The 20,385-nt window shown below is 24.3% G+C and overlaps 2 protein-coding genes across 5 annotated transcripts in view; one reads left to right on the top strand and one right to left on the bottom strand.

Moving 5' to 3' along the window:
- The window catches only part of LOC127280093 (uncharacterized), a 178,965-nt gene extending 163,261 nt beyond the window's left edge, over positions 1 to 15,704 (top strand). Inside the window, exons 9-10 of one of the 2 annotated variants that reach the window (XR_007842777.1) lie at positions 2,136 to 2,338; positions 15,566 to 15,704. The gene's annotated coding sequence lies outside the window, so the exon portion shown is untranslated. Of the gene's footprint in view, positions 1 to 2,135; positions 2,983 to 15,565 lie in introns of those variants that run through there. The other variant, XR_007842776.1, reaches the window with a different exon arrangement.
- LOC127280075 (neural-cadherin) overlaps positions 1 to 20,385 on the bottom strand; it is a 141,695-nt gene that overhangs the window by 77,257 nt on the left and 44,053 nt on the right. For 2 of the 3 annotated variants that reach the window (XM_051302842.1, XM_051302839.1), the window contains exons 3-10: positions 16,520 to 16,711; positions 15,541 to 15,787; positions 14,331 to 14,550; positions 13,556 to 13,832; positions 12,529 to 13,124; positions 11,371 to 11,517; positions 10,815 to 11,006; positions 1,228 to 1,418 (exon numbers count right to left, since the gene is read on the bottom strand). In XM_051302842.1, coding sequence (XP_051158799.1) covers positions 1,228 to 1,418; positions 10,815 to 11,006; positions 11,371 to 11,517; positions 12,529 to 13,124; positions 13,556 to 13,832; positions 14,331 to 14,550; positions 15,541 to 15,787; positions 16,520 to 16,711 — 2,062 coding nt within the window. Of the gene's footprint in view, positions 1 to 1,227; positions 1,419 to 4,536; positions 4,728 to 10,814; positions 11,007 to 11,370; positions 11,518 to 12,528; positions 13,125 to 13,555; positions 13,833 to 14,330; positions 14,551 to 15,540; positions 15,788 to 16,519; positions 16,712 to 20,385 lie in introns of all 3 variants that reach the window. The other variant, XM_051302838.1, reaches the window with a different exon arrangement.

Genomic DNA, 20,385 nt, shown 5'->3' with positions numbered 1-20,385 from the left:
GATTATAAATTTAAAACAGACACATTTTTTTTTATCATAACACGGACGAGGACAACATTTTTCTATAACAAACATATCTACAAAATTTTTTCAACTTAAACTCAAAAATGTTGATTTGAGAAGAATTTTTTTTTCTTCAAAAAAAAAAACGTAATAAATAAAATTAAACAAAAAAAAAATGCGAATTTATCATATTGAGGAATAAGCGAACATAATTTTTTAATATTTTAATTGTAAAAAGAGAAGAATTTTTTATTTATTTTAATTTTTAATTTAATTTATGTATTATTTATTATTAAAATATTAAAATTATATAATATAATATTTATTATATATATAAAAGTTATCTTCCTAAATCTAAATTAGTAAAAAATGGACAAGAATTTTCACTGTTTTTTTTTTTTCTAAATATTTACTATTTGCTTTTTTATATAATTTATTTTTAATTTAACTTTACATATTTTTTTCTATTATTTTTTTTTACTAAAATTTTGGTGAAAAATAATTGAAAATTAGTAAAATTTTGACTAATTCGGTAGAAAAATTACTAATTTAACTAATTACTAACTAGTTACTAATTTAAATTAGTTAAAAGTTTTACTAATTTAGATTTAGCAGTTACTAATTAATCAATTAATTAATTCAGAAAAGAAAACTTTTTTTTTTTTTACTAATTCTTTAGTAGAAGAAAACTAATTAATACCAAAAAGTCAGTTACTAATTGAAATAAAAAATTTTCTATACTAATTCAAAATTAGTAATTATTAATTAAAATTCGTTTAACAAATTTTATTAATAATTTAGTAAAAAAAAAATAATATTTTCACCGTTCGCCTCTTCTTCAATAAAATTCACTATTATGAAAAAAAAAATCAAAAATCTACTCTACCAAACCATGACCGATTACCGATAATACAAACTTACTAACCACCGTTGATGTAAGGTATATATATAAATATAATATAGTATAATATAATAATAATAAAAAGTATGAGAATAATGATGATGATAATAATAATAATAATGGTAATAATAATAATTAAAAAATTGTCTGTGTAACGATGTGTAATGTGGGTTTCGTACACAATATCAATTAACGTGCACAAGAACAATATACTGCCACGAGATTTGCGTGCAGGGCGGGTAATTTTTTTTTTTTTTTTTTTTTTTAAATATTTTTTTTTTTTTTTTCGTGCAGCCGCACGGAGCATTAACAGTGTGACAGACCTGGCTTTAATAGACACAACTTTAGCCCCAACGGCCATGTTCTCTTTACAGTAGGTTGGACCATACGCAACGTGGTCCCATACGGGTGGATTATTCGCACGGTCCACAACGTCAATCTGAACCTCCACCGTTCTTGACAAGGGCGGGAAGCCCTTGTCTTGGGCCATCGCCTCCAGCTTGTATGTCTCGCGCTACACACCAGACGCGGTATATAACAAATGGAAAAAAACAAAAACAACATATGTTAGTTATGATAATTTATAGAAAAATTTTCATTTTTTTTTTATTTATTTATTTATTTTTTTTTTTTTTTGACTTGAGAAGAAAAAATGAGAAAAAAAAAACAAGTCCGGGGTCAGCTGAGCTGGAGGCTGGAGGAGAGGGTCCCTAAAATCGATCCGGGTCCTGATCAACAATCGTAGTCTCGTGATCCCGTAGTACCTATATGGTTTTTATTTTTCCGATTCATTTTTTTTTAATAGACGCATTTTCTTTTTTTTGTTCTCTATTTTTTCATTAAAAAAAAGAAACTTTTTTTTCTTTTTTTTTGGACTCAAGAGAGAATTTCTTGACGACCTGGCACGTCACTCTTGACCTGTGCACGAGTCGTTCGTTTATAGTCGATGTTGGATGTGGATTCCTTAGGTGATAGTTGTGAGTGGTTCGTACAGCACGTGTGTACGATGACTTTTTTTTTGTTAGGTGATATTTGTATATAGTAGAGTATTGTATAACTAGAAATATATATATGCATATAGACTTATACAGCATAGTATTATATAATTGATATATATAGTATTAAGTATATATATAATATAATATGTATAATATATAATAATATAGGAAGGAATGATAATATATATATAATAATAATAATAATAATAATAATAATAATGTATAATATAAAGGAGTATGCTGAGCGATCTACCACGCACGCACACGCCGCGCTTAACCATGCCTGCTCTTCAAAAGGGTCTGAAAAAGGGATGTTAGTGAAAAAGAAAGAAAAAAACGAAAAAAGGAATTTTACAAGATACTGGGAATTAAGGTCCTATCAAGGAACAAGTGTCCTTCTACAAAATTTTGGTCTTCAATTTCAACTTATCTTGAGGTAATTGCATTGGCTATTCTTTCTTTTTATTTTTATCGAAACTATTGTGAATATATTATTTTTCATGAATGATAAAATTGAAATATGTTTTTTTGTCAAAATTCGTAATCTACGACCCCAAAAATCTCCAAAGTTTTAAGCCAATTTAACCCACGAAACAAAAAATTGGTCTTAATTTTTAAATTCTAAAAACATTTTTCGTTATGCGGAAAAAAAAAATTTGCCTTTGATTTTTTTATTTTTATTTTTGGTGACAAATATATTTCTAATTTAAAAAACTATTTTTTCATTTTAAAAAACTATATTTCTATTTAAAAATATGTCTAAGATAAAAAAAAACGTTTCAAATTATTTTAATAGACGTAAAACGATTTTTCTATATTTTTAAATAGAAATTTATTATTTTTAAATAGAAATATATTATTTTTAAATAAAAATATATTATTTTTGAATAGAAATATATTATTAAAAAAAAAAATTATATTTGAATAGCGCGCCATAAGTTCCACTTATTAAAAAAGACGACACACTTCGGTGATTCCCCGGCGTTTAAAAATTATTAAATTTATTGATCTTTATTTTTATTTTGCCAAATATATTTATATATATTTTTATAAATTTAATTTTGAATATACTGAACCATTATTTTTATTTTTTAAAAATGTATTTATATTATAAAAAACTATTTTTATTTAAAAAAAATATATATTTTTATTATAAAATTTATTTTAAATGTGATAAAAATATTTTTTTTATTATAAAATTCATTTTAAATATAATAAAAATATATTTTTATTACAATAAATTATTTTTATTTAAAAAAAACAAATTTTAATTTAAAAATATATTTAAAAAGCGCGCCAAAATATTCTTTTATTAAATATAACGACATAATTCGGTGATTCCCAGCCGTTTAAAATTTTTTATTATAAAATTTATTTTAAATATAATAAAAATAAATTTTTATTATAAAATTTATTTTTATTAAAATAAATTACTTTTAGTTTTAAAAAAACAAATTTTAATTTAAAAATATATTAAAAAGGGCGCCAAAATATTTTTTTATTAAATATAACGATATAATTCGGTGATTCCCCGACGTTTCAAATTTTTAATTTATAACATTTATATTAAATGTAATAAAAATATATTTTTATTATAAAATTTATTTTAAATATAATAAAAATATATTTTTATTACAATAAATTATTTTTATTAAAAAAAAAACAAATTTTAATTTAAAAATATATTTAAAAAGCGCGCCAAAATATTCTCTTATTAAATACAGCGACATAATTCGGTGATTCCCCGACGTTTCACATTTTTATTTTATAAAATTTATTTTAAATGTAATAAAAATATATTTTTATTATAAAATTTATTTTAAATGTAATAAAAATATATTTTTATTATAAAATTTATTTTAAATTTATAATCAAAATATATGTTATTATAAAAAATTCTTTTTATTTTTTTAAAATTAAATTTTTTTTAAAAAAACATTTAAAAAGCGCACCAAAATAGTGTCATACTAAAGACAGCGAGATAATTCGGTGATTCCCCGACGTTCAAAAATTATTTTCCCTCTCTAATCAATTTTTTTTTTTTAATTCTGTTTTGAAATAATTAATTCGTTTATTTTTTTTTTCTTTTAAATAAGTCGAATTGCCAATTCAATTATTTCAAGTACAAGAAAAAAAGGTACAAAGCTATAAACAATGAAACGTTTTTTTTTTTTTTTTTTAATTTTTTGTGTAGATGTCACTAAGTGTCACCACCCAGTTGATATCATGCATTGACACATTCGTGCAAATCATGATGTTCGTTTCATAAATATAGGTCATCTCAATTCAGAATCTGTTAATTAATCAAATACATTTATTAATTGCCATAAAAATAATTAAAAATCTTGTTTCAAAAAAAAATAAATAAATAAATAATAATTTTACAAGAACTCATAATTGCAATATCTGTGAACAATGTATAAATATACCTGTTAATAATATGTTGTATAATGAAAAATGGCAAAAATGTGGCTATATATAATATATAATGGCAAAAACGAGAGTGGGGAAAAAATGATGTGTGAAGATCAACAGAGCATGGCTTGGCACGACATGTCTTCAAAAAAATTTTTTTTCAAATTTTTTTTTTTTTTTATTTTTTTTTTTTTTTTGGTGATGTCGTGACATACAAACCTGGCTTTCACCTGCGTCACCTTAGTACCCACTGTGACATTTTCTTTGATGTGAATGGGGCCGTATACGCTCTTTTCCCACTTAGGAGGGTTACTGTTTCTGTCTACGACGTCTAACTCAACGTCCACGTCAGCGTACGAGGGTGGCGTCCCTCTGTCGGAGGCACGTACTCTCAGGCGATACCTGTCTCGCTATTGGCAAAATATGGGCCGTCAAGTTACAGAGGACACTTTGGGACACTGTACAATCGTTTACGATCAAAATCATTATTTTAAAAAAATAAAAAAAATAAAAAAAATTTTAAAAAGTGTGACAAGAGTTCATGAGGTAGTGACAGATCCGCGCTGCTGACCAAAAAAAAAAAAAAAACAATCTTTTCCCGAAAATTATTTTATTCACAAATCAAATTTTTTTTTAAATTAAAATATTATTCTTTACATTAGTTAATTTTAAATAACTTCATGTTTGAATTATGCAAGTTGAAAAAAATTAGAAAAACAAATTTTACCATAGAAATAAAAATTTTAATTTAGAGACTCAAAACTATTTTTTTAAATCATATATTACTTTATTGTTCATTATAGAAAGAAATTTTACTTTAAGGGACTCAAATTTTATTTACTTTTTAGACTCAAAAACAAAATTGATCCTTAATGCTTAAACATTAAATGCTCAAAATTTACTTTAACCTCTTTATTAACTTACGTAATTCAAACACAGATAGTAAATAATTTTGAAAATTTAACTTTTGAAATAAAATCTTGATGTCACCTACTCAAGTTTGATTAGAAAAAAAAAATAAATAAAATTTAAGAACATAAATTTGACTATAAAAAAATTTATATTACAAACTTAATACCAATTATTAAAAATTTTAAACAAAATCTACTAAATGAAATTTGATTAAAAAAAAAAATTTCTGAGAAAAAAATAACGATCAGAGCAGCCAAATTTTGAGTTTGCGTCAAGATTTCTTTATCGTTGACTAATATATTTTATATTACAATTATTAATTTGTTTATAATAATAATAATAATAATAATAATAATAATAATAAAAATAATAAGAATAATGAATAATAATTACAATTATAATAAGAAATAAAAATTATAATTTAAAATAGTAATTAACTGTAAATATGTATTTAATTAAAAAAAAAAAAGTTCTAAACTATTTTACGATTAATTTTTCATTAGTAAAATACGAAAAAAAAAACAAACAAAAAATTGTTTTTCTTTCGAGAAACTGATATTATCATGTATAGCCTATTTCGCAATTTAAGTCTCGTTAAAACTTATATATTAGTCTTGAAAAAAAAAACGCATGACGCAAACTTAAACTCGCACAGCGTTCTGGCAACTCTTTTCATAAACTCAATTTAAACTTTGCAAACTCAAATTAAACTTTAAGAACTCAAATAATTAACTCTATCTTTACAACTGAATTTTACAATTTGATAGATACATTTTGTACAAAAAAAATTTTACTTTCTTTTTTTTTTTTTTTTGCTTTTATACAAACTGATTTCGAACTCAAAATTGTACAGAAAATAATAATATAAAAATGATTGATCCTTACGGGAAAAAAAAAACTTATTGGGAATTGGAGTAAAAAATTCAAAAATAACAAAGCTCAATCAGTCTCGTAATCAAAAATTAAAAAAAAAATTTCATTTAAAACTAAAATGAAAATAATTTTGTTTTTAAATAAATTTTAACTAGAAATATATAAAAAAAATAATTGAATTGATTTATTGAAAAACTATTTTCAAAAATCAATAAATTTCTAAATCTTTGAAAACTTGATTTAAATATTTATTTAGAAAGTTAAAATAAATAATAAAAAAAAGGAGAAACAACAAAAAAAAAAAACAATTGAAATAAATCAAATAAAAAATGTGAAAAATAAATAAAATTAAAAAATATATCTATAATTAAAATGACAGTCGATTGAGATGACAGATGATTGGCAGCTCTGAATCCTCATACTACTCCCAATAATTTTTTTTTTTATCGTAAGGAGTACAAGAGTCCAATTAGGTACCTGGACGACGAAACTGGACCTATAGTTGCTTCTGAAACACTCAAATCTGTGTTATCAGACAAGAACAAAAAAAAAAATTAATTAAAAGCAAAAAATTTAAATCACTACTTGTGAGAAAAAAAAACATTTTTTTTTTGTATTTGTGATAAATGTCACCTGTTTATTCGTCCAGTACCCAACCCGACTTAAAATTAAAAAAAAAAAAATAAATAATTAAAAACTCATGTGTATAATATGTACAAACACGGTTTTATAAATTCAAGGAAAGTTAAATGAAAAAAAAATTGAAAAATAAAAATTACAGAATTAAAAAAAAAGAATTCAAATAAAAACTCAAAAACAAACTCACAAACAAATAGAACACAATAGCTTTACAAAAGTGGGAATAGTAAAAAGTAAAAGATTGTGAAATGTACAATTTTTGCGCCAAAAAAAAAAAAAAATTATTTGATAGAATTATTTTTCAGTATTTCCAAAATTTATACTAAAAAAAATTTATGATTCAAATAATTGGTCACGTGACTATTAACAAATAAATATTTACTGTGGAATTGAATAATTTTTATTTGAACATAGTAAATATTTATTTGAACCGTATAATTTTTATTTGAACAAAATAAATATTTACTTGAATCAAATAATTTTTATTTGAATTAAAAAAATTATATTTGAACCAATAATTTCTGTATTTGAAACAAATACAATTTAATTGACTCAATAATTATTTAATACAAATAAATATTTATTTTTATTATTAGTCAACTAACAAATTTGAATAAAATAAATTTTTTTACAGTTTATATTATTAAAATATTATTTTTTTAAATTACTCTTTAAATATTATTTGAAAAAAATTTGTTTATTTTCATTTTATTTTTTAATTTTTTCGTTAATTTCTTTGTTCCAATGGAAAATATTAAAATAATTTTCGTTGAATTAAATTTCCAAAAAGAATTAAAAATTGTACAATTCACGGCGAGAAATAATGAAAGAAAAGAGAAAATTAAAAAAAAAATAATAGAAAGAAATTAAAGAAATGAAAAGCAAGTATAGAGTATAAATTTTTTTTTTTTTTTGGGACGTGAAACTGAAAGAAGAGACGCTCATAGAATTAGCAGCGAGCGCTATGTCAAGAATTTTTTTTTTTTTTTTGTGAATATTTTTGTATACAATTTGAAATATATCGCCTTGAGCAGAGTGAAACACAAAAAGGATCCTACTTACTGTAAAACAGCCCTTTTTTGTTTCATCAAATCCGAAGAAAGTAAATTGGTGCAATAAACACAAACATAAACAATATAAAGAAGATCAAAAATTAGTCTTTTTACGAAATCAACCAATGGCAGGCATTTGCATGCAAGCAGAATGCGTTAAAGAAGGCGGTTTAAGGAAGATTATTTAGGAGAGAGAGAGATGATGATGGTTTTTGTTTTTTTCTTTTCAGAAATCGAGGAGAAGGGAGGCTAACTTTTCAGAATTTTTTTTTTTTTGCGTTTTTAATGGGTCAAAAGTAATTCTATGACGACCCCATTTTTTTGTTGTTTAACTCGTTAAAACGATAATTTACAAATAAAAAAAAAAAAGAAAAATAAAAACCGGTGGACGTTACGTAATTTGTTTTGGTTGTATTTTTTGTTACTTTTTTTTTTTTTGACAGTGTATGCTGCCCCAATCACAGAAGAAAAAATGTCACAAAACGGACAGTTTCTTACGGGCTGTGCGCACTTGCTCTCGTTATAAATTAAAAAAAAAAAATAAATAATTAATCTGGAGAAAATATTTTACCAAAAAAAAAGGAATAAAAGTCCATTACAAAATTTATTACACAAATTATACAATTATTTTTACTCAATATTTTTAAAATTTTTTTTCATGTAATTTCTATTTTATTTATTTTAACACAAAAATAAAATCATTTAATAGAATTCTTTAATTTTTAAATTTCAATTTTTAAATATTAAAATAAGTGTAATTAAATTCAGTGAACAAATTTTATTAATATTCAAATTTATTTATTTTAGAAAAAATTAAATAATTACTTCATAGAAAAAAATTTATTTGAAATTGTAAACTAAAAAAATTCTTTTTAATTTTCTTTCAAATTTTTTTTTTTTTATTTTATTGAACACCTGAATATTAATATTCAAACGAAAATTCATATTTAAATTTCTATTTATGAAATAAAGAATTTTTTTTGACATATTTTTTAATGCAACAAATTTGAAATTTCTTTTCAAAAAAAATATAAGTGTAATTTATAATTGCAATAAAATAATTTATAAATTAAAGTGTATATAATTTTCAAATGGACTCGAGGGATAAAAGTATAATAACTGTATTGGAGAACAAAAAGATAAGAAACTGAAAAGTATTTTGAGACAAAGAAAATTTGAAATCAAAGAAGAAAATATACGAGAAATAATAGAGAAATTAATATAACAAAAAAATTTAAAAAAAAAAAATAATTAGAGGAAAAGGAGCGAGAGCTAGATCCGTTCCTGTAAAGACTTGAAAAATACATTCATATAAAAATTATGCAAGCATGTTCAAAAAAATTGTTTATGTCTGATGCACCACAAAATGCGTAGAAGTCGGTGTACACTGTAATGGGGCTCAAAAATAGACGATTCCCACCTGCTCCTGGAAGTTCAAAAAAAAAACATCACTTCCATTTTGCAAAAAAATTCACATTAGTTAATTCTGGCTTACGAAGATATTTTAATTAATTAACTCTTATTAAATTTCATTATTTTGCGGATTTGGACTGTTTTTTTTTTTTTAATATTTTAATTATTATCAGGATTTTTTTTGGGGGGCACAAGAAAAAGATTATTAATAATTAATTAGCTGAAGATCACACACAAAGATTATTATTATCTGATTATAGAAAGAACAAAAAAAAAAAAAGTAGAAGAAGAAGAAGAAGAAGAAGTGCACACGTTTTAGCGATCGACGATCCTATAAAAACCGTACACGTACCATTTTATAAATTTTTAATTATATTTTTTCGAGTTTTCTTCATTTTTGTATTTTTTTTTTTTTTTTTTTGGATGTAGTGATATTTTGGACAATTTCGAATTAAAGAAAATTTTTAGATGAATATTAGTAAAAAATTTACCAATTTTTTTATCAAAATTTGTTATCAAAATTTTTTAATTTATTATTGCTGCTATTAAAATTAAAATTAACAAATCACTTTTTAATACTAATTGTTACTACACTGAAAAAAATATTGATTCGTAATTCAATCCAAAAAAAAAAATTTTCCATATTTAAATTCGAAATAAAAAATCTTTTACAAAAATACCATCAAAAATTTTAATGATCAAATCGAATTTGCCCAATATTAAAGGAGAGAATTTGAATTAAAAAAAAAAAAAGCCGCCGGTATCAGTGATAGGAATTTTGTAGCACGTTTTGGAATTGGGCACACACAGCTTCATCGAACGAGTCGGTCAGCTTTTTACTCGAGATGAGTTGTTGTTGTTGAATGTTTGTTTTGACATAATGATGAAATTAAAAAAAAAAAAAAGTTGGCCCGAATGGTCGATCGATTCAGGTATTTTATAATATACTGTTTTTTTTTCATTTTTTTTTTTCTTAAAGCATTTGAGGAAATCAGGCATAGCTAAGTATTTACCATAGTGAACACATTGTGCATATCAATGGGAATAAAATTCTATACAAGTGCCGTACAAAAGAAACTCATTTCGTTGCAAATATATTAGTGATGAGGAAATAATTAATATATCGGTCAAACGTATTAGTATACAAGTCTTCCGATTAGGCATTAACTAAACGGATATAAATATATATATATAGATATATATTTATAATATATATTGTGTTTTTTAAAACGTAAGTGAACGCAAATATAGAATGTCGGCAGAAGGTGTACACTCAAGTTTATAATAATAAATATTTCTACATAAAAAAAAAAGAAAATCAAAAACTACTCGATATCTGAAATAGCAACATCTAACTCTTGGCAGTGTCCTGGGGACCAGCGAATATATTACAAGCGTGTATTACAATGACAAATTTTTGCATTGTTATTTTTACCAATTGTTAGATTGACTCGTTCATAAGGACGTATTTCAGGTATCGAAAAATATTTATATATATATTATAATATATATGTATGTACTGTTATATTTCTATATATTAATTCCTTGTTAGCTTAATATTATTATTATTTTCTTTTTTTTAATAAATTAAATAATAATGACACTTACGTCCAATGGCTTCTTTAAAACGATCCAACCAGATTCTGGTTGAATCTCGAAATAATCAAGTCCATGATCGTTGTGCGGTGCGCTCAGTGAATACATTATTGCTCCATTGTTATCTGCATCCTCGTCGGATGCTGACACTCTCAGAATATTGGTCCCTATACTCGCGTCTTGTTTCACATTTTCAACGTATCTCTGAAAAAATTACAATTTTTTATTTGCTTTGTAAAATTCTGTGGATATTCGAAAATTACTTTTTGCGGTTTTTACACCGCAAAGTTTCAAAATTTGCAATATTGAAAGTCTATTTGAAACATATTTATCCCGCAGAGTGGCAAATCGATAATTCATTTCGAAAAGAAAACTTTTTCAATTTATAGGAGAAAAAAAAAGAAAATTCCCTTGTTTCTGTGGAATTCTCTTTTTTTTTGTCCCTCTCAAAGAAAACAGGATGAAAAGTAGGTCAATCTGGTTTTAAAGCTGTCAATTTTTTTTCTCACAAATAAATAAGTATTTATATTTAAAAAAATGTAGCTGAGGAAATTATTTTTATTTTTACCTGACGATCAAACAACGGTGGATTGTCGTTCACATCTGTTATTTCAACAGTAAAGGAACAAACACCTTCCAAAGATGGTTCTCCCTGATCTGTTGCTTTTACAGTGACGGAAACAAATTTTCCATCATCGCCTTCTCTGTCAAACACCTGGAATGAAAAAGAGGAATTATAATCTGAACTGAAAAAGAAAACATGAAACAAAACAGAATCAGAAACCGAATCAGAAACAAAATCAAAAGCAGAATCAGAAACTGAAACTGAAACAGAAAGGTATCAAAAACAGAACCAGAAACAGAATCAAAAACAGAACCAGAAACAGAATCAAAAACAGAAACAAAATTCGAATCAGAAACCGAAACATAAACAGAAAGAGAAACCGAATCAGGAAAGGAAACCGAACACGAATCAGAAACCGAAACATAAACAGAAAGAGAAACCGAATCAGAATCAGGAAAGCAAACCGAACACGAAACAGAAACCGAAACAGAAACAAAATCAGAAGCAGAAACTGAAACAGAAAAAGTATCGAAAACAGAACCAGAAACAGAATCAAAAACAGAAACAAAATTCGAATCAGAAACCGAAACATAAACAGAAAGAGAAACCGAATAAGAATCAGGAAAGGAAACCGAAAACAGAATCAGAAACCGAAACATAAACAGAAAGAGAAACCGAATCAGAATCAGGAAAGGAAACCGAACACGAAACAGAAACAGAAGCAGAAATTGAAACAGAAAAAGTATCGAAAACAGAACCAGAAACAGAAACCGAAACAGAAACAGAAAGAGAAACCGAATCAGAATGAGGAAAGGAAACCGAACACGAAACAGAAACAAAATCAGAAGCAGAAACTGAAACAGAAAAAGTATCGAAAACAGAACCAGAAACCGAAACATAAACAGAAAGAGAAACCGAATCAGAATCCGGAAAGGAAACCGAACACGAAACAGAAACCGAAACAGAATCAAAAACAGAATCAGAAACGGAAACTAAAACAGAAACCGTATCAGAAACAAAATCAGAATCAGTAGCAGAATCAAAAGTAGAAACAGAAACAAAATCCGAATCAGAAATAGAAACCGAATCAGTAACAGAAAGAGAAACAAAGTTAGAAACAGAAACGAAAACAAAATAAAAATAGTTTCTAATTATATGTACCTTATTCGTTGAAACTTGACCAGTTTCCTCATCAACGGTGAATTTGGTTCCCTTTTGATTTGGTTGTTGTACAATGGAATATTTCACCTGTCCATTGACACCTTTATCTTCATCTGTTGCTTGAACTTTAATAACTGGACTTCCATTAGGTGCTCCTTCTTCAACTTTTGGATTATAAGCGCTACATTCTTTAAATACTGGTTTATTGTCATTAACATCGGTTATAAAAACAACAACAACCGCAGTACTCGTGTGTATAACTTTATCACCATTTAAACAACATGCTCCATCGTCCATTGCCGTTACATTTAATTCATATTTATCACGTTCTAATGATATATTCTTGCCACGAAGACGTATAACGCCAGTTATTTCTTCAATTACAAATTGTCCTGATACTATTTCACCACCAACAAAACCAAAACGAACATTATCGCCATCCTTATCAGAAGCAACAACTGTTGTTACAAGTGTATTTGGTCCAGCATTCTCATCTACATTTGGCGTGTAGACCTGCTGTGAAAATTTCGGTTCCTCGTCATTTTTATTTTTTGTATAAATTCTCACTGTTGCCGTTCCAGTTTTTGATGGTTCGCCTGAAAATAATTTAAGGATGAGAAAAAAAAGGCTACGATTATAACAACCCAATAATATCTAAAAATATATCGTAATTTTTTGTTTTCAAATCAAGTATTAAAAAAAAAAACAAGATAAATTGTGGTCGATACAGTATTGGCTTTCCCCGTGTGTTAATTTACGAGGTAAATAAAAATGTCTTGCAACATTAATTGTCTAACAATACCAAAGTAACTCCTGCGGCATTCAAGTCCCTTGGGAGAGATAAAATGTGCATTACACATGAAGTTTATTTTGTAATAAATTATTATCAATCGCTGGAAAATTAGTTCCCTTATTTAAGAAGCTTTTTGGAGAGAAGATAATTTGGACCATAAATTCAAATTGTTAGAAAATAATTACTGATTTTAATTTTTAAATTTCAATCAAGAGAAACTTGTATTTTTCTCACCTTTATCCTTTGCAGTGACGACAAATTCATAATATGCATTATTATTGTCAGCATCCAATTGTTTATTGTTGACAATGATACCGTTTGAATCAACGCTAAAGTGATCATCGGAAACCAAATACTCGATATCAGCATTAGCACCAGAATCAGCATCCGTTGCCTTGACTTTGAGGATGTTGGTTCCCAATGCAATATCTTCATCCACATTATGGGCTTGATAATCCGGTAATTCGAACTTTGGAGCATTGTCGTTGACATCCGATACTTTTATTGTAAGCTGTGGACATTAATTTTCGAATTAAAATTATTGTTTAATTAATAATAATTTAGAGGAAAAGATAAGTTAATACAGAAACTGATTTTAACTATACAGTGAGAAAAATATTTGAGTTAACAACAAAACATTTTGATCAAAATTTTGTTGTTACGGCAATTTTGGTTGTACACAAACAAACTTTAGTTGGGCCATCAAAAATTTTAAGACAACAAAAGCTATGGTACTTAACAAATTACATAATCGTAATTTTGTCAAACAACTATTTTTGAATTTTTTTTTTTCAAATGCCGGAAAATTGGGTATCTAAAAATATTACTTCCGCTTCGAAAATGATGAAAAATGTAGCCAATGTAAAAAGGGATATACATTTTTTTTTTGGGAGCATTATCACAGGACAATAACTTTATTTATTGGAAAAGAAAAAGAAGAATAAGAATAGAAAAGAGATGATATAAAATGGAGAAATTGGAAAACAATTTTTACGTTGAGGATATTCACCTCAACTGATGTGGAAAAACCTCCAGAATCTTCAGTGGCTGTGACAACCAGTGAATAAATATGCGGTTGTCGAAGATCCTCAAAATCCAGTTCCTTGGCGAGTTTCACAATTCCTGATGTTGGTCCAATATTAAATGTTCCCGCTGCTCCTTGACCTTGTGCTTTTAATGTGTATCTAATTTCACGATCAGCAAATGATTTTGCTTTCACTGATATTATACTGCAAAAAAAATTACAAAATTATTATTAGATATTAATTTAATTAAAGAAACACAAAAAATTACAAAAATAAAAAATTTATAAAAATAAAATAAGAAAAAAAGGAAATAATTTTAAATTACTTCAAGGAGAATATGGAAAATCACTTTCAAGAAAAATGTGGAAAATTACTTCAAGAAGGAATATGTAAAATTACTTCCAAGAAAAATGTGGAAAATTACTTCAAGAGGAATATGGAAAATTATTTAAAGAAAAATATAGAAAATTACTCCAAGAAAAAGGTGGAAAATTACTTTAAGAAGAATATAGAAAATTACTTCAAGGAAAATGTGGAAAATTACCTCAAGAAAAATATGGAAAATTAGTTCCATGAAAAATGTAGACAATTAATTCAAGAGAAATATGGAAAATTATTTAAAGAAAAATATAGAAAATTACTCCAAGAAAAAGGTGGAAAATTACTTTAAGAAGAATATAGAAAATTACTACAAGGAAAATGTGGAAAATTACCTCAAGAAAGATATGGAAAATTATTTCCATGAAAAATGTAGAAAATTAATTCAAGAGAAATATGGAAAATTATTTAAAGAAAAATATAGAAAATTACTCCAAGAAAAAGGTGGAAAATTACTTTAAGAAGAATATAGAAAATTACTACAAGGAAAATGTGGAAAATTACCTCAAGAAAAATATGGAAAATTATTTCCATGAAAAATGTAGAAAATTACTCCAAGAAAAAGGTGGAAAATTATTTAAAGAAAAATATAGAAAATTACTCCAAGAAAAAGGTGGAAAATTACTTCAAGAAAATTGTGAAAAAATTACTTAAATAAATATATGGAAAACCATTTCAAGAAAAATATGGAAAATTAGTTCGAAAAAAAAAAATAAAGAAAATTACTTCAAGAAAATTATGGAAAAATTATTTCAAGGGCAAAAAAAACGTAATTAATTTTTTTTTTTTTTTTTATTCTAAAAAATATAAGCTTACTCAGAGTCTTTTTTTTGATTTTCAGGTATTTCAGCCTCATAAGCAGTCATGTAAAATTGAGGAGCACGCTTTCCACCGACAATTGACAATCGTTCTTCAGGTGTTGATTGAAATTTTCTTTCATCAATTCGACCATTTTGATCCTCGGCTTTCACATAAAGGACATACTCCATATCCAATTGAAAAACATCCGTGCCTTTTGTTCTCACGACACCTGATCTTTCGTCAACCTCAAAGCGACCGCCAGCTACAAAATAAGGCATTTTTTTTTTAGTGGAGGTAAGAGATTTTACAAATATTAACAATAACTTAATAATTATATAATAATTATTTTTTATTAACAAAAAAAAAAATTCATATATTGATCAAAATCTTCATAAGAAAAATATATATTCATTTTTGGAAATATCAAAATTTTAATTTTTAGATAAAAAAAAATACTTCCCGAGTATATAAATAAAAAATACCAAATTACTGTTATTTTATTGAAAATAAACAGTGATTTATTAAAGTAATTATTAAAATTATTAATTATTTTTTACATTTAAAGAATAATTTCTTTTTTCATTTAATTTGTACAAATTTAATTATTTATTTATTATTATATTATTAATTTATTATTAATTATTAATATGAAAATAATTATTAAAATAGCAATTTTTTTAAATAACAAATTTCTTTCATGCAAAAAAAATATTTATTTTTGAGCAAAAGAAATTTTTTCTCTTAATGTGGAAATTCTTTTTTTTTTTTTGAAATGTGTATCATTTTATCTTTGAAGATTTTCGATCCTTAAGGATAAAAATTCCCTTTTCCAATTCCCGCGAGTGTGTTCGCGCACGCCCAGTATGTCAAATGGAGCGGGTATTGATCTGCTAATATTACTTGAAAGCGGTAATTTTAGGGGTTTTTTTTTCTACTGTTTTTTTTTCAATTTGTTTTTTTTTCATTTACTTTATTTATTTTTTTATATACTTACTGCGATCTCTGACAATAAAATAATGAATATTATGATCGGTGTCAGGATCTCGTGCCTGAAGTGTAAACACGTGCGTGTTGGGTGGTGCGTTCAATTGCACGACTGTTTGCATGGGCAATGGCCTGTTAATGAAGTATGGAGGCTCATCGTTGACATCTTTCACATTGATGATCACACGTTGATTGTCAGTATCTATATCATTAATTAAAATTTTTTATTAAAAAAAAAAAAAAGAAGTAAATATCTTTTTCCTTGCAACATTCATTTTTTAAAAATCAATATTATTAATTAATTAAATTTTTATTAATTAACGAATATTGATACCATATATACCCAGAGAGAATATACATTATTGTCTTGGAGGCAAAAAAAAAATTTTCTTTATGCCAAATAAAATTTTAGTTGTACTAAATAATTTTTTTTCTATTTAAAAAAAAAATTAGACTCTTAGAAGAAAAAAAATTTTTATTTGATTCAAATTAATTTTATTTGAGCAAAATAAAATTTTATTTATGCTAAATAATTTTTTATTTGTTCTAAATAATTTTTTATTTTTGCTAAATAATTTTTTATTTGCGCCAAATAATTTTTTATTTGTGCTAAATAATTTTTTATTTGCGCCAAATAAAATTTATTTGTGTTAAATAATTTTTTATTTGCGCCAAATAAAATTTATTTGTGCTAAATAATTTTTTATTTGCGCCAAATAATTTTTTATTTATGCTAAATAATTTTTTATTTGTTCTAAATAATTTTTTATTTGCGCCAAATAAAATTTATTTGTGCTAAATAATTATTTATTTGCGCCAAATAATGTTTTATTTGTGCTAAATAATTTTTTATTTGCGCCAAATAATGATTTATTTGTGCTAAATAATTTTTTATTTGTTCCAAAATTTTTTTTTATTTAAATAATAAATGAAAATAAATATTAATGTTATTAGGCTCTGAGACAAATATATTTTTATTTGACATAAATAAATTTTATTTGCAAATAAAAAATTTCTCTTGGATAGAAATTAATTAATTTTTTTAAATCACTTTTTGAGGAAAAACAATTTTTTTCTAAAAAATTGTTTTCAGAAAAATATATATATATATATTTATGAAGAAAAAACATTTCTTTTTATTACTCACACTGTAGTCCTTTGAAATCCAAGAATGGAAAAAAGCAGAAAAAAATCAATATTAGTTATTGTTTGCTATATAAAGGTGCTTTGGGGGTGTAGATTTGGCAAAATTGTTTCCAATGAATATTCTACTTTTTTTTTAGCACTGATAAATAATGTATAAGAATACCTTTTGGTATATATATATATATATATATATATACTAACAAACGGCTTTATATATAATAGTGAATGACAATTTTTAAAGAAATGAAAAGAGAGATCTAGAAAAAGAAATGTGACGCGTGTGTGCATTTATAAAAAAAAAAAAAAGAAAAAAGACCACCTATATTATAAAGGGAGAAAAAAAAATATTATTGGCTTTGAGGCAAAGAAAAGAGATTTTTTTTTTTTTTTAATTCTTAAATCAAACTTTATACCGCAATGTGAAATTGACACGGGACACCATTCGAATAAATAGAACAGCGGGTTACCAATGTTGAATCATTCAATAAAAAAAGATGAGGGAAAATAAACTTCAATCAATAATAATAATCCTCTTATATCTTGATTTTAGAACGATTTAAAAATAATAATTTCTTATTTATATTTTTGACCTTTTGCAACAAATTTCAAATTAATTATATAAATTATAAAATAATTAATAATGCCCGATAAATAATTTTTTTAAATTAATTTTGATTCTAATAATTTTAGTATAATAAATAAAAAATTTGTCTCTGAATTAAAATAAAATTTTTAGATTATTAATTAATTTTTATTAATCGAAGAAATTATTATTTATACCCGTAAAATCTGTTATTAATTTTTCCCTCAATGTTTATTTGTAATTTAATTTTACAATTTTAATTACATCATTTTATATATATAAAAAAAAAATAATAATAAATATGAAATTAAATCCATATATAATTATTTTTTTATTATTATTTTATTTTTACCATACTGAATTTTGCAATTTTTTTTTTTTTTTTGCATTTAATATATTTATTTTTAATAATATAAAAATCCAAAGAAATGTACATGGAGAGAAATAATAAATAAATTATATTTATTTTTAATATAAATAATATATATATAAAGTAATATTAATTTTAATTTACTGGATTTTGCAATTTTTTTTTCTTTTTCATTTAATATATATATTTATTTAATATAATTGAATTTATTAACAATATTTTTATTACTGAATTTCGTGTAATTTATCATGAATTCATTTTTCATATTTTTTTTCGCAAAATTATTTTTTACGATAAACGTAAGTAAAAATAAAATTTATGATCTAAAGTGTAGTACTTTACGTGACTTGTTTTATCGACACCAAGAGGGAAATATTTTGAATAACATAAGTAGCTAGACCTGTATTTTTTTATATTTATCATAATTTATATGATTCCATTTGAAATAATAAAAAAAAAAGTTTTCTTACATTACGAAAATTATTTAAATTTTTTTTAATTTCAAACATATAATTAAATTATATATTAATTTAAAGATAGATTAATTTAATTTCAGTAAATTTAATTAATTAACTTTATAAATATAATATTTATTTAACAATTTTATTCTTGTAAATGTATTTTAATGTGTATTTTTGATTTGAATTTGAAAAATTTTACCGCTCGTTTAGAGCAACCAATGAGAGAAATTTGTTCAGTAACACGTGATTAGAACTCAAGGAATGCTCATTTCCGGTTAAGCGGGCGAAAAGTCGGACTGTGTCGTGTATTTACAAGTGATTTTATACTATTTTTGCTCTAAATATATAATTATTTTACAAATATCGTTAAGTTTTTGTGAATTACAGATAATAATGATTAATTTAATATAAAATTCGTCATTATTTCTATTGAAATGTGTAATATTTGAGAGAATGGAAAATCGCGATTGTTTCACGTGTTATATCAAGTAATCCATTGTTTGCTTGTTGTTTTTTTCTATAATTAATTGATTTTTAAAAGAGTTTTTTCGAATAAATTAACAGTTAAATACGTTTTTTTTATAATATTTATAAAATGTCGACATGCTTTTGACACCCTAACCTAAAAATGTCATGTCGCGAATGGCGAGCAAAACTATTTGTGTTTGCAGTGTAAATTAATGTTTTAATTAATATTCCCGTGATCAGTGAATAGTTTTAATATAAAAAAAATAGTTTTTTCAATTATATTGTAATATTTATAAATTTGAGTCGACTTTTGAGTTATATAATTTGCAAATCAAACATCGTCCGACTTTGCCACGTTCTAATCGTTATTTCAAGTTTTTCTTTTTCCACCCTTGATTTTTTCTTTATTATTTTCAAGAAAATTGAGTGTAAATTTAAAGTGATTATTTATTTATAACAGCACCCTAACCTAAATTTGTAAATTCAGTGATTAAGTGAAAATTTTAATGCAATATTGCTTTTGCATATTACTAAGGTAAACATTTTGTTTTATTTTATTGTGTATATAATATTTAATGTACAATTTTTCCCTTATGCAGCAAATTATCATGAATTTATGATTAATTACTGTCCTAATTTACAAACATATATGAAAAATATGTTTGGCTTTGTAAACGTGAATTTTTTTCTAACCTAAAATTTCCAAAATAAAAATTTCTAATTTCTGTTTTTAATTTTTCAGGTTTTTTTTTCAAATTATGAATTTAAGATTTATTATTCTAAATTACGAATATATTAAAATATTATGTTTGAATTTGAAAATAGAAATTTTTTTATAACCTAAAATT

This window comes from Leptopilina boulardi, unplaced genomic scaffold (assembly GCF_019393585.1).
Source record: "Leptopilina boulardi isolate dan_hultmark-lab unplaced genomic scaffold, ZJU_Lbou_2.1 LbouV2_229, whole genome shotgun sequence".
Classification (NCBI taxonomy): Eukaryota; Metazoa; Arthropoda; class Insecta; order Hymenoptera; family Figitidae; genus Leptopilina; species Leptopilina boulardi.
Note: the sequence above shows the minus strand (reverse complement) of the source record. Positions and strands in the feature narration are given on the sequence as shown.